This window comes from Pinus tabuliformis, chromosome 1_1 (genome assembly GCF_031772625.1).
Source record: "Pinus tabuliformis cultivar Carrire ecotype Pingquan chromosome 1_1, CPIR1, whole genome shotgun sequence".
In the NCBI taxonomy this organism is placed as follows: domain Eukaryota; kingdom Viridiplantae; phylum Streptophyta; class Pinopsida; order Pinales; family Pinaceae; genus Pinus; species Pinus tabuliformis.
In genome coordinates, this window is record NC_142297.1 from 952,352,667 (window position 1) to 952,366,587 (window position 13,921).

Consider the following 13,921-nt stretch of genomic DNA (forward strand, 5'->3'; position numbering starts at 1 on the left):
TTTTTTAGTTTTAGTTTTATGTTAATTTTAATGAGTTAAAATCTTATTGATAATTATCATTATTATGATTTTTATTTTATTTATGACCCCAAGTCTAAATGTTAAATTTACAACATCTTGACCATACTAGGCTCCAATGAATATAATCATTATTTTATTTATTTTTAATTTTAATTTAATTTATTTTTAATTTTTTTTTTATATTTGACTGAGACAAAATATTTAACAAGGCAATTACGACATCATATTAATTCATGAACAATATGATAAATAATTAAACATGAATATCTGCACAGGGTGAATATATGCAGAGAGTGATGATGAGAGTTAGCATGGAGGTATTAGTTAGTGTGAGTTTTTTTGTGATAAGCTTAAAAGGAAAGGGAGATGAGTAACAAGGACATCTAGGAAGGGGAGGGATGAGTGCTCTTCCAATTCCCTTGTAAATTGGATATGTGAGGAAACGTTGTTGAGGTGATGAAGAAAAGGTTGGAGGGATGGAAGCCCATGAGGCCACACTATGAATGTGTCATCAATAAACTTATACCAACTTTTGGGTTTCTAATACCAAGAATTAAGGACCATAGAATCGAAATGCTCCATAAAGATATTTGCCACAAGCAAATATAGGGAAGACCCCATTGTTATTATTTATGTCCGTTCATAGAAAATAACATTGTAAGAGAAGAAGGTTGAGGATAGACAAATTTTAATAAAGTTAAGGGTTTCAAGGTCGATCAACTGGGATATTAATTCTAAAGCTTCAGGAACAAGGATTTTGGTAAAGAAGGAGACGACATCAAAGCTGACAAAGATGTCATTGAGGTCAAAATGAATGGATTTTGCCTTTTGGATGAAGTGGGGGGAATATTTAATGAAATAATAAGATGTGTCATTAAAGGGTTGAAGCTTGGTGGCTAAGAAGCCAAAGACTGAAAAATATCCAAGAAGCAACAGAGTGCAAAATATCCAACACAAGGTATCCAACACATGCTCAAAACCTTGAGAGAAATTAACTAGCCACTGAGGACATTATGTATTGTACAAATCGAATCTGCGACATGGTGGAGACACCAAAAAAACATATTATGCTAAACGAAATTAAGATTGTTAAACAGGGGCTAACTCCAGAGCAAAATTGAAATTGAATTCACATTCATATCAGTGCAACTCTGATATTCAGTACAGACTAATTCCTCCTCCATCACATCAAGCCTCATCTGAAAACAATGTTTTCTTGCCCTGCTCTCCTTTTTGGATTGGATTTATTGATAAATACTCTATGTCCATTTTTTCAAGTGGGTTGAGAGCCCGAGTTTTGGGTTTCAGCTTATAAATGTGACCAAATTAACTACTTGTAATTATCTTCAGTAGTAGTCCCTGCCCATAGAAATAACAAGCACGCACTTCATAGATGAAAATAAATTATGCTTGTTTAAAATTTGTATTTATAAATGTACAACCCAGGTCTTCCTCTTATATTGGATTTTGGAAATTCTTGGCTGTATTTTCTTGCTGTCATCAAGCTTTTCAGAAAATCTACTGCCCATCATCCTCAGAATTAGCAATACCATCATAGAAGCTAGTTCTGAAACCACTGTAGCCTGCAACATTCAAGAGTACACGACGGTTATGTGCCAATGGCATCACAACAAATCAATTTGTAATCGTACGAATTTCACATCAGCAACAAAATTTTGCAATAATCTAATAAGTTTATCGAAGCCTGCATTCTAGAGAACTCTGGATCTGAGCTGGATCATGGTAAATATGGTCTCTGAAATTGACATGGAAGTGTAGAAGAACAAAATATTCTCCAGTAGAAAGCTGCGAGGTCTCTAGATCTAGATCATGCTTTTCAAATTTCTCCAGAATCCTCCACATATATCTTGGCCTTCTTTGGCTGGTAATTTTGATAATTGCTTCCCTGTCATAAATTTCCAAGACTACCTTCAGGTCTGTGTTCTTGTCTATTTTTTGTCCAGATTGGATTTCCAGCAGACGGTCTCTCTTTCTCTTCAGTTGATGGAGATCCTCCTTGAGCTTTCTAATGTAATTAATGGCTTCCTTGTACAATCCACATTTGTCAAGCTATATGAAGAATTCAAATATATAATTTAGGCCTATAAAAAGCTTAAAGCAATCACCTGCGATGTTATAGTTTGATATAGATACAGTATGAGTCATGGAAGGCATCTAATGTTGTAATTACATTGGGAGGACTAGTGGGCAAGAGAGACTCCAGTTGTGTACACAAGTATTTCATTTGTTCCATACGTAACTGTTCTGTGACTATTTGGCTTTTTTTTGTCTTAAAATTCATCATTTAATCCACATCTCGCCATACTATTTAAATAGGAAATAAAAAAATTCAATCAAGGTTTGCATGGCCACCAATTCGGGCTGTCCCAGTTGCCACGACTGATGCCTTCTCTGGAAATGCCACGATGGCAACACCATGCAGTCTTCACAGTGCTTGTTCTCTGTGGAGATAGAAAAGGGACATCATTTGGAGCTGCCTTGCCATGATGGGCAGACCATGCAGGCTACTCCAGCGCTGATTCATTGGACGTGGCTTATGAACATGATTGAGAGAGCTAGGCCACCATTTGGACTAGCCTTCAATTTCTGTGAATGATCACTTTTCCAGGTAACCCCACAATGGTTAGACCATGCAAGTTTTCCTCACACCGCTTCTATTTATTTTCTTCTGAATAACTGACAAGCAAATGTGGTCAAACGTCTGTGTCCAAAATGGTGAAGAAAGCGAGACTTGTACATTGCAAAATATCCAACAGGTTACATGAGATGCTCAAACATTTTGAAGATGGATCACGCTAGAAAGGAAGGCGGGGATTTCAAAATCTAGAGGATAAGAGTCTTGTAGAAGTGGACAGTCTAAATAACATACATATGCATAACCAACTTAGGGATATGGGGAGAGATCTTACTGAGGATTCAAGGTTGCTGCGTCATCTTTGGCGATGGACAGAGAAATTAATCGACAATTTCTCGCCGCTATTATCTGTAAGTGCTCAATCATCCATTCCTTTTGTATGTTATTCAATAAAAATCTGGGTTCAGTCTCTAGTTAGTTAATAGCTATTGCATATCTTTTTTCAGAATCGACAAATAAGAACCGCTTCCTCTACCTTTATTGGCTATACTGCATTAATATACAAAAACTACAAATGCTTCTCCTGCCTTATCCTCTACTAGCTCTGCCCTAGCAGCTGGCTTTGCGAGGCATGAGGAATGAGCAACTTTATGTAATAGAGGTGCAGGCTCAAATTTGCATATTTGAAGCGTTCAGTGGGACGAGTAGGATTTGCTATACTCTGATTTGATGGATCAGTATCAACATCAATAGGTGCTGGTCCTCTGCATGAATTTAGTTCACAGCAAATTCCTCTATGTTATATGCTTCCTTTGTCCATGATGCTGCTACTGGCTATGCTCCTGCCTTTCCCACGAGAGCATCCTTGCTTCTGTCTCTATAGGTGCTTGTGCTCTCTCCATTGCCCTTTTGCAGGGCTCGTCACATTACTTGGTAATATGCCTTGCTATGGAGCATTAGTGATCCCTTCCTCTTGCGTAGTTCACACATGACAAAATTGCCAGGAAAAATATGCGATCTCTAGTAACTGAAGGCCTTGGTATTAAGAAACTGCTCAGAAATAAGAAATCATTTCAATACCAGACTGTTTTGAACATTTATCAAATTGAAGAGGATTCCAAATTCATTCAGAAATTTAACTAAGCTAACATATCTACATATCTTGATTTGAGTGGTTGCAACGGATTAACTATCTGGAGCGTTTCTTGCAACAGATTAACTATCTGGAGCGAAACACTAGGAAAAATAAACACGTTGAGTCACAAGCCAGACTCGTTTGTGTGGTTGGGAAACCGAGTTGTAATCGTTCTCCAATATTCAAATTCAAATCAACAAATAGTAATAACTCAATCGTCTAACAAAATATCCAATGGCACAGATTATGACACAAAGGCAGTTAGGAAAGTTATTTTCAGAGGGGAATGCCTTTTGGCACTAGATGTTGCAAAGGAAATGCCGTACATTTTTGTACCCAAAGGTGTTCCCCTCAAAAGTGCAGCATATGAGTCCTTGAGGGTCAATATTCTATTCAAACATATTCATGCATCTACCCATATTTGAAGTAACAATACTTAGAATATACATTCCCTTAGAGGATACATTTAAAGTAGCATATTCTGAAGTAAAAATACTCAAATAATTGTCTTTTCATTGGCTTTGCCCTTAGAGGATACATTTACAATAGGATTATTGTTGATATTCTCTGGTCAAAATGGTTGGTTGCAGGGCATGCTATCAAATGAAACTATTGTAATTGCTGAAATTAGCGACTCTTGGTTTAGGTTTAACTGCAAAAATTGTGCATAAGTTGAACATCATTTCACTCGAGTGGAAACGCCTTTAAATATAGGAGCCTGCTTGTTGAACATCATTTCTCTGGATTGGAAACACCTTTGTAATTTAGGAGCTTGATTGTTGAACATTATTTCTCTAGAGTGATCCTGTATATTACTTAGACTTTGCACCTCAATTTCTAAGGTAAGAATTTTCAGCTTGATAACTCAATATATTTTCACTTTGCTCTGTTGCTTTCTTTCCCTCTGAATTGTGTTCATTGATATTACTTTGCTACTCTCAGGACTATAGTACAATCTTATCCCAACTCAAATCCTGAATTGTGCTCACCGATGTCATATAATTACTTTGCTAGTCTCAAGACTATAGTATAAGCTTATCCCAACTCAACTCCTGGAAAGTGAATTAAATTGTCCTCCTTGATCATGATTTCCTCAATTAGTTCTCGGTTGTACAAAGTTGAAGCATTTTCTCCCCTAGTTACAAGAGATCCATTCAATTCCATCAAAATTAGCATGCTCAATGGAAAGTATTACAAAATTAGCAAACAACTCTTATGGAAATTATAAATTAACTATATGTTTAGAAATAATCTTATGCTCCTTCATCCTCATCTTCTCTTTCTCAGCTGTCTCAATCTAGGCTACCTTTTCCATCGAAATTTTTCCACTTTATCCTCATTTTCTCTTCCTATGGTCTCTCAATCTATGTTACTTTTTCCATCAAACTTTGTCCATCTAATCTACCCGTACATGAGCTCCATAAATTCTGATCTTATCACTATTCATGGCAGAATTTTCCACCAAAATTATTGGCTGGCCAAGACCAATTTTCTTGTCCAAAATAGATATGCATCATCGAGAACCAATTTTCTTGTCCAAAATAGATATGCATCATCAAATGCACAAGATTCTTGACAACAGACAAGATGAAATCCATCTAAAGTGAGAAAACAAACTCTAAATTTGCCCATTATCTAATCAGAATTTGTGTCTAGGAAAAATAGGCCGATAAATAAAAAAAATCCATCCTAGACTTTTAGAATTTTTACATTAGCTTAAATATATCTCATTGCACTAACATCTTAAGCCTTTGTAATGGGAAAAAAACCTTGCACTAACATCTTAAGCCTTTGTAATGGAAACAAACATTCATGTATAATGGAATTTGGAATCAGTGTCTTATTAGCGGTAGCCAAAATCTTCCTACCACTTAAAATAGGTTTAGGTAAAATAAATAAATAAATAAATAAATAAATAAATAAATAAATATATATATATATATATATATATATATATATATATATATCTTCCAACCATTTAAATAATTTAGGTAAAATAAATAAATATAAATAAATAAATATATATATATATATATATATATATATATATATATATATATATATATATATATATATCTTTATACCGTTACTAAAAAAAAAAGGTAACACCTTATGCTTGAGATATGGAAAAGATCTATAATGTTCATCTTGGAAGTTTGTTATTCTATCAACGTTCTCATGTTGTTTTAACTGAAAAAATAAATTGAATGAAAATAAATAATTATAGTATAAATGTATTTTAATAGATTTATTAAATAATGCAAGGGATCCCATTTTTTTTAATATATAAGAATTAATACCTGAAATTAAAAGATAAAATAACTATTCTTTAAAATATTTAAATTTAGATTAAGACTTAAGGTAATCTTATAGCATTGATTAATTTCCATGATATTCAAAGCATTACTTAAAAAAATATAAAACTTGTTTAGGCTATTAATGTAAAACACAGTGAAATGAAAAGGTGATATGAATGTATACTCAGTTGGAACAATGAATTATTGTTTTTCATTTACAATCAAAAGGTGAGATGAATGATGAATTATATTTTTTAATTTACAATCAAAAGGTGAGATATATCTTTTCATTTACAATCAAAAGGTAAGATGAATGATGAATTATGTTTTTTCATTTACAATCGAAAGGTGAGATGAATGCATACTCAGTTGGAACAATGAAATCATTTTTTTCTTTTACATTTAGGTCATGGAGGCCTTGATATCTTTAATAAAAAATTATGAGCTTGATAACCTCTACTCATGGATGTATTCATACTCGATTGGAGTGATGAATTGTTTTTTGAATTATTTGCAGGCCTTGATATCTTTAAAATAAAAATCCATCCTAGACCTGTTGAATTTTTACATTAGCTTAAATATATCTCGTTGCACCAACATCTTAAGCCTTTATCATGGAAAAAATCATTGCACTAACATCTTAAGCCTTTGTAATGGAAAAACAACATTCATATATAATGGAAGTTGGAATGAGCATCTTATTGATAAGATAGCTAAAACAAAAAAGGGTAACACCTTATGCTTGAGATATAGAAAAGACCCAAATTGTTCATTTTGGAAGTTTTTTATTTTCTATCAAGGTTCTCATGTTGTTGTAACTCGAAAAATTAAATTGAATGAAAATAAATAATTATAGTATAAATTTATTTTAATAGATTTATTAAATAATGCAAGGGATCCCATTTTTTTTAATATAGAAGAACTAATACATGAAATTAAAAGATAAAAGAACCACTCTTTAAAATATTTAAATTTAGGTTAATGCTTAAGATAATCTTATAGCATTGATTAATCTCCATGATATTCAAAGCATTACTTAAAAAAATATTAAATTTGTTCAAGCTATTAATATAAAACATAGTGAAATCAAAAAGTGAGATGAATGCACACTCAGTTGGAATAATGAATTATATTTTTTCTTTTACAATCAAAAGGTGAGATGAACATACTGAGTTGGAACAATGAAATAATTTTTGCTTCTACATTTAGGTCATGCAGGCCTTGATATCTTTAATCAGAAACTATGAGCTTGATAACCTCTACTCATGGATGTATTCATACTCGATTGGAGCCATGAATTATTTTTTGAATTATTTGCAGGTCTTGATATCTCTAAAATAAAAATCCATCCTAGACCCGTTGAATTTTTATATTAGCTTAAATATGTCTCATTGCACTAACATCTTAAGCCTTTGTAATGGAAAAAAACATTGCATTAATATCTTAAGCCTTTGTAATGGAAAAAAGCATTAATATATAATAGAATTTGGAATGAGTGCCTTATTGATAAGGTAGCTAAAATCTTCCAACCACTTAAAAGAGATTTAAGTAGCCAAAATTTTCCAACCACTTAAAAGAGATTTAGGTAAAACCCAAAAAGTTAAAAAAAAACTTATGTTTTATACCATTTACTAAGATAAAAAATATGGCAACACCTTATGCTTGAGATATGGAATCTTCCAACCACTTAAAAGAAATTTAGGTAAAACCCAAAGTAAAAAAAAAAAAAAAAAACTTATGCTTTATACTATTTACTAAGATAAAAAAATCACTAATTCCATAGTGTTTAGATATAGCTTTAATGCAAGGGATCTCATGTATTATGAGTTATCCAAAATATTCATATGCTAATGTTCTCCTGTCTTGTGTTAACTGAAAAATTAAATTGAATGAAAATAAATAATTATAGTATAAATTTATTTTAATAGATTTATTAAATGGGATCTCATTTTTATTTTTTAATATAAAAGAAATAATACATGAAATTAAAAGATAATGTTCATTTTGGAAGTTTTTTCTTTTCTATCAAGGTTCTCATGTTGTTGTATAGTCAACACTAACTTAGCTAACAACTAACACAGCCGAACAATTGTATCCATTTTTCATTGAGCACCTCAAACCTTCTACAGGTTTTCAAATCCTTAGCTAGTTATGTTAGTTTTTGGTTGCTCCGAAAGTGTTTTCACACTTGCTAGGAGAGTGCTTTATGGGATGTGAAAGGTATTTTATTCAATAGCAACTTCCTGAAAATTGAAATACCTAAAAACACTGAAAAATAACCACAAATGAGCCTGTGAATAACAGATGTATTTCTAGCTTTTAGGCTTTAGCAAAGATACTAGGAATCATTATCATTATCATATGCCCACCTGAAACCTGGTTCATAAGACATTTATTTCCAACTTTGTCAAAGTGTGAAAGGAATTGAAAACAATGCATTTAAATGGAAGAAAATATCTTTAAAATGTTACCAGATCCTGTCTGTAGTGGAATTGTTCTGGCGTTCCCTTCGATCAAAAGTTGTTGTCGCTTTTCATCCGTGGAAGAAATAAGAAGGGCGACTGTTTCCTGCAAAAGAAAGATCCCGTCTTTAACCAAGGAGCTGTTGTGCAGGAACAATTCCATTGTTCTGGCGTTCCCTTTGATCAAAACTTGTTGTCGCTTTTCATCCCTGTGGAAGAAATAAGAAGGGTGGATGTTTCCTGCAAAAGAAAGAGAGAAGCATGCTCTTCAATCTCAACACTGCCATCGTCTTTTTCCACCAATGTCTCCTCTGGATGAAGAATCTGTATACTAAAGCAAGCCGGCTCAAACCCTTGTTTACTTCAAATGGACAGTAACTGTTCTTAACCTTTAGCTTTTAGAGGCATCTCCGGTCTTTGGAATTCAGTTAGGTTATGAAATTAATCAGCGAGTTAGTTGAGCGGTGGTAACCGAGTTAGTTATGAGATTAACGAAGGAAATTGTTTCAATTGTCTAACACTTATTCGGATGGTGTATAGCCAGGATAACAAGGATTAGAGGAGAGTTCATTTCAAAGAGAAACGCCTTATGGCGTAATTATAATTATTAATTTTATGTATTTATTTTATTTTTATTTTTATGTAATTTGACCCAAGTCAAAATATTAAACATTACAACATTTTGTCCATTCTAGGTTGCAATCAATATAATCATTATTTTATTTTGACTAATTCAAAATGTTAACAAGGCATTACAACATCTCTACCACACTAACAAAAGAACATCTTTGGAAGCAATAATATTTTTTCTTATATAAAATTGTTTTACCATTCCATGTAGAAAAGATCCATTCTTGATACATGATATATCACCTCTTTCAATACTTTTATAAAAGAGATGATGCCTCTTGACACTTGATAGATCCCCGTTAAGATAAATTAGACTAATTTAATTCTTAAATATAATTATTAATTTTATGTATTTATTTTATTTTTATATAATGTAATCAGATCAAAATATTAAATAAAACATTACATTACAACATCTTTACCAAATTAAATAATACCTCTAAATACAATATTTTTCTTATATAAAATTATATTATTATTCTAAATAATAATAATAATAAAAAAAAAATCCATTCATTATTTTTCTTCTCTCCTAATTTCTTTTCTCCTAACTAGAGCTCACCTTCTCAATCCACCTCTCTAAATGGCTGTATCTTTTATGTTCTCAATGTGTGTAATGTTTTTGTGTTATTCAAGTTGTTTCACTTTATAAAAAGTGAAAAGCAAACCAAAACATGTGTGAGGAACTTATCTCGATCACTCTCCATATTCCATTCATCTAAATTAGTGTGTCTGAAAATGAAAATTTATAGAAATTTTGATTACGACAATGTTCGGAATCAAAATCTTTGGAAAACCAAAATCTAAGAAAATTTAGAATCTAGGTGCATCGATATCTTTCTAAGATTGAAAATATGAGTACCGCTTTGAAACTGTCTTCGCTTCCAAGTTTTACACTCTGCGCCATTGTATTGTGATTAAACCAGGGAGAACATCATCGCAGTGAAAATACAAAAAGGAAAAACCTCCACGGTTCAACGTGTGTAGCAAAACCCCTACTCAATATTCACCGCAATCACATTCTTGATTTCCTCCTGTAAACTTGGGAACACCATTCTTCATCTGGGCTTTGATCTGGTCCAGCTTGTACACTTCCGGAGGAAGTTCAATCCGGGAGCTGTAATTCAATCCGGGAGCTGTAATTCCATCTATCGTCGTTCTTACTCTTCCCACAAGCCTCTTCCCACTAGTTGGCGCAGTTATTCCATTACTCCTGCATTCCAATGCACTTTGGGACATAGATCCTTATAGCATCTCCAACGAGCTCAAATGTTTGGCAACATCTCTGAATTGGAACACCCGCAGATTTCAAGACAGCCACAGACCCGTTAAGTTCCCAATCGAGATTGGGAGCAACGTCTGCAAAGTGGAGCACGACCTCTAACAAAGACTTTGGAGGCCCGTAAGGTTACCCACCGACTCTGAGAGCGTCAAGAGATTGAAGCAACCAGTCAAGTCAAGTTTTTGGAGGCCTGTCAGATTCCCCACCGACTCTGGGAGACTCCGCAGATTGAAGCAATCGAACAAGTAAAGAGTTTTAAGGTTAGTCAGGTTCCCTACCGAGTCTGGGAGCGTCTGCAGATTGGAACACCCGGCCAAGTGAACATTTTGGAGGCCCCTCATGTTCCTGAATGACTCTGGGAGTGTTTGCAAAGTGGAGCACCAGTCCAATTCAAGACTTTTGAGGCCCATTAAGTTGCCAACCGAGTCTGGCAGTGTCTGCAAGTTGAAGCACGCCGCCAAGCCAAGACTTTGGAGGCGCCTCAGGTTCCCGACCGACTCTGGGAGCGTCTGCAGTTTGGAGCACCCGGCCAAGTTAAGAATTTGGAGGCCCGTTAGGTTCCCGACCGAGTATGGGAGCGTCTGCAAATTGGAGCACCCGGCCAGGCAAAGACTTTGAAGGCCCGTCAGGTTCCCAACCAAGTCTGGGAGCGTCTGCAATATGGAGCACATAAGCAAGTTAAGGGTTTGGAGGCCCATTAATTTGCCGATCGAGTGTGGGAGTCTCTGCAGATTGGAGGACCCGACCAAGCAAAGACTTTGAGGCCCGTCAGGTTCCCGACCGACTCTGGAGGGTCTGCAGATTGCAGCACATGACCATGCCAAGACTTTGGAGGCCGTCAGGTTGCCGGCCGAGTCTGGAGCGTATGTAGATTGAAGTACCCGCCCATGTCAAGACTTTGGAGGCCAGTCAGGTTCCCAAATTTCTGGTAGGGTTTGCAGCTTGGAGCACCCCAAGTGAAGAATTTGGAGTCCTGATAAGTTCCAAAAATCATTTGAAAAAGTTTCAAGATATCCGGTGTGCAGACAACTTTTTCCGAGGCGCTTGAGCTTGTCAATGGACTTTGGAACTCTCGAAAGGGGAGCATCAATATGCAATTCCCTCAATTGCAGAGGTGCCTGCAATGTTCACATGCATTATTAAAGTGAGTTTGAACCTCTACAGCTTTTTGTCATTGTGGCATACGATAAAACACCAAAAACACCACTATACGCGAGATTCATGTCGCCAGAGTCTTTTCAGTCGGCGCCCTTCTATATGTAACACTCTTAAATTCTTAATGGAATCCAGGAGGTAAAGACTTAGGACAGCGCTCCCAACGGAAATAAATAGTGGTGGTGACTGTTCACTTCTCAATGAAATTTTGGGAAGTTCTAAGATTTCAGAACTTGACAGACAACTTTGATGGCACAAGGCTATTTCGAAAGTCCATCAAGAATACTTACAAATGATTGGCCAGACATATTATGAAGAAGATTCTCTGTGAAACGCCAAAGACGACGTGGATATTCTGGATTCTCGGCGATATCTCTGCCGAGGTCTCGTAGGTGGTCGTGCATTCTGAGACGGTTCGTACTGTCCACCTCAACCAGGCATCTGTTTTCCAGCTTCCAAAGACCCAGCAACCCTTCCCAGTCGGATCCATCCCATACTCTTATAGCGGTATCCCTGTCTTCTCCTATAAAGAAACAGGCTACTTCTAAGAATATCTGCTTCTCCTCTTCATCGAGAGCATCGTAGCTAATTCTAAGTCTGCTTCGTATATCGTCGGGAAGTACTTTGGAGGTTTTCCGCAATTGCGCACTCCAATGCCTCAAATCATCTTTTCCACGAAGCAGCGCCCCAAGCACTTTAAGCGATAGTGGCAAACCATTGCAAACATGCAAAAACTTCTTAACCACTTCTTCAAATCCTATAACAGGACGGGGTTGACCGAAGGCATGCCAGCAAAAGAGTTCTTGCGAGTCCTCTGGATTGATGCCTTTCAGTGTATAAATGGATGACTCACCAATACCTGCGCTTATAAGCACATCCTTTTTGCGAGATGTAATTAAAATTAAGCTACCTACATCAATAGTATCTTTAACCAGTGCACATAATGCATCCATTTGATCCATATGATCAATATCATCTAAAATGATAAGAAGATCTGCGGGCCCGACTTTGTAGGAGACCGGAATTATTGCCGACCCCGACTCCAACATCTGTACCAGCTCGTCGAGGCACCAGTTCGATTGAGCATATCGCCGAGAAAAAATTGCAACATGCACTGAGGCTGTTCGAATAGCCCCTTCGATTTGAGCATTCAAGCCATCTCCTCTTTCCAATTCTTGTTGGTCCAGAAAAACTGCCAATCCAAGACCTTTAAGGCGATAGTAGATATGGGTAGCGAGTCCTTTCTTGACATCAGGGCCGCAGTGATTCAAAAAGACATCATACACACAGCAGTTGTTATTGCCATGGGAGGGGGCCGTGGAGGTGGATGCTAAGGATGTACCGTCAAGGGATGGGGTAAAGTCTGCCATTAGATACAGAATAAGAAAGAATATATTTTGCAGAGATTGAGAAAGTGCGCTGAGCCTCAATATTTGCGTCTGAATGGTTAAGGAATGCAGAGAATTTACCAGCTACGTCTTTGCACACGATTGAAAACAAAACAGCTCTGGTATGTGGTTGATTACTGCACTTCTTGTTTTCTTGAGCAAATTAAATGGCGATATACCTTAATCTGAACGATGGAAGCATGATGTTTCCTGCCAAATTCCCCTTCCTCCCGTCACAGCATTATTGACCATTCCCATCCATCCGTTTCTGTGCGCAAAAACGTTTGGCAGACCTGCGTAACTGAGTTGATTTTCCTGCGCAAATCTGCTTTACCAATTCTTTATGCAATTTGGTAGTGAAGCCGTCCATTTGAATAGACCATTCGTTTCTTTTGATTGCGACCTCATCTCAATGTGCATAACAGTTGGCTGGTTTCTCTTCTTATTTTAGTTTTTGACTAATATCGTTTGCGATTGGATTCATCCTTCAGTTTTTACAAATATTCGACATGATCTTATTGGAGAGGATATTTTTAAAGTTAGGTGGTCTCTTAAAATGATGGTTGTGGTTCTTGCAACCTTCCATTTGTACGTCCTTTGCAAGTGATTGGACACTATCACATAGTTATAGATATTTTTATTTTTTTTGTTTTAATTTAATTTTTTTTTCAAGTTTAGTAAAACATCTTAGGCTAAAAAAATTTTATATGGATCACAAAAGCCTAAATTTAACTATCCAAACCCGTAAACAATTTTTAATATATATATTTTAATTATATTTATATATTTTTTTTAAAAATATGTTTTTTAAAAGTAAAATTATTTTCATTATAAATTTTATGTTTATTTAATTATATTTGTATATTATTTTTAGGAATATATTTATTAAAAGTAAATTTATTTTCATTATAATTTTTATGTTTATAAATGTTTTGAACGATGTTTTTGATTTCTT

General features: G+C 35.2%; 1 protein-coding gene across 1 annotated transcript; it reads right to left on the reverse strand.

Annotated features, from left to right (window-relative positions):
• Positions 1 to 11,313: 11,313 nt before the first annotated feature.
• LOC149217652 (disease resistance protein L6-like) lies at positions 11,314 to 13,056 on the reverse strand. Its single transcript, XM_089390316.1, has 2 exons — positions 11,869 to 13,056; positions 11,314 to 11,541 (listed from the first exon to the last, which is right to left on the reverse strand). Exons 1-2 carry the CDS (start codon positions 12,946 to 12,948, stop codon positions 11,314 to 11,316), a joined length of 1,308 nt encoding a protein of 435 aa, XP_089246442.1. The 5' UTR covers positions 12,949 to 13,056.
• Between the last annotated feature and the right edge of the window lie 865 nt (positions 13,057 to 13,921).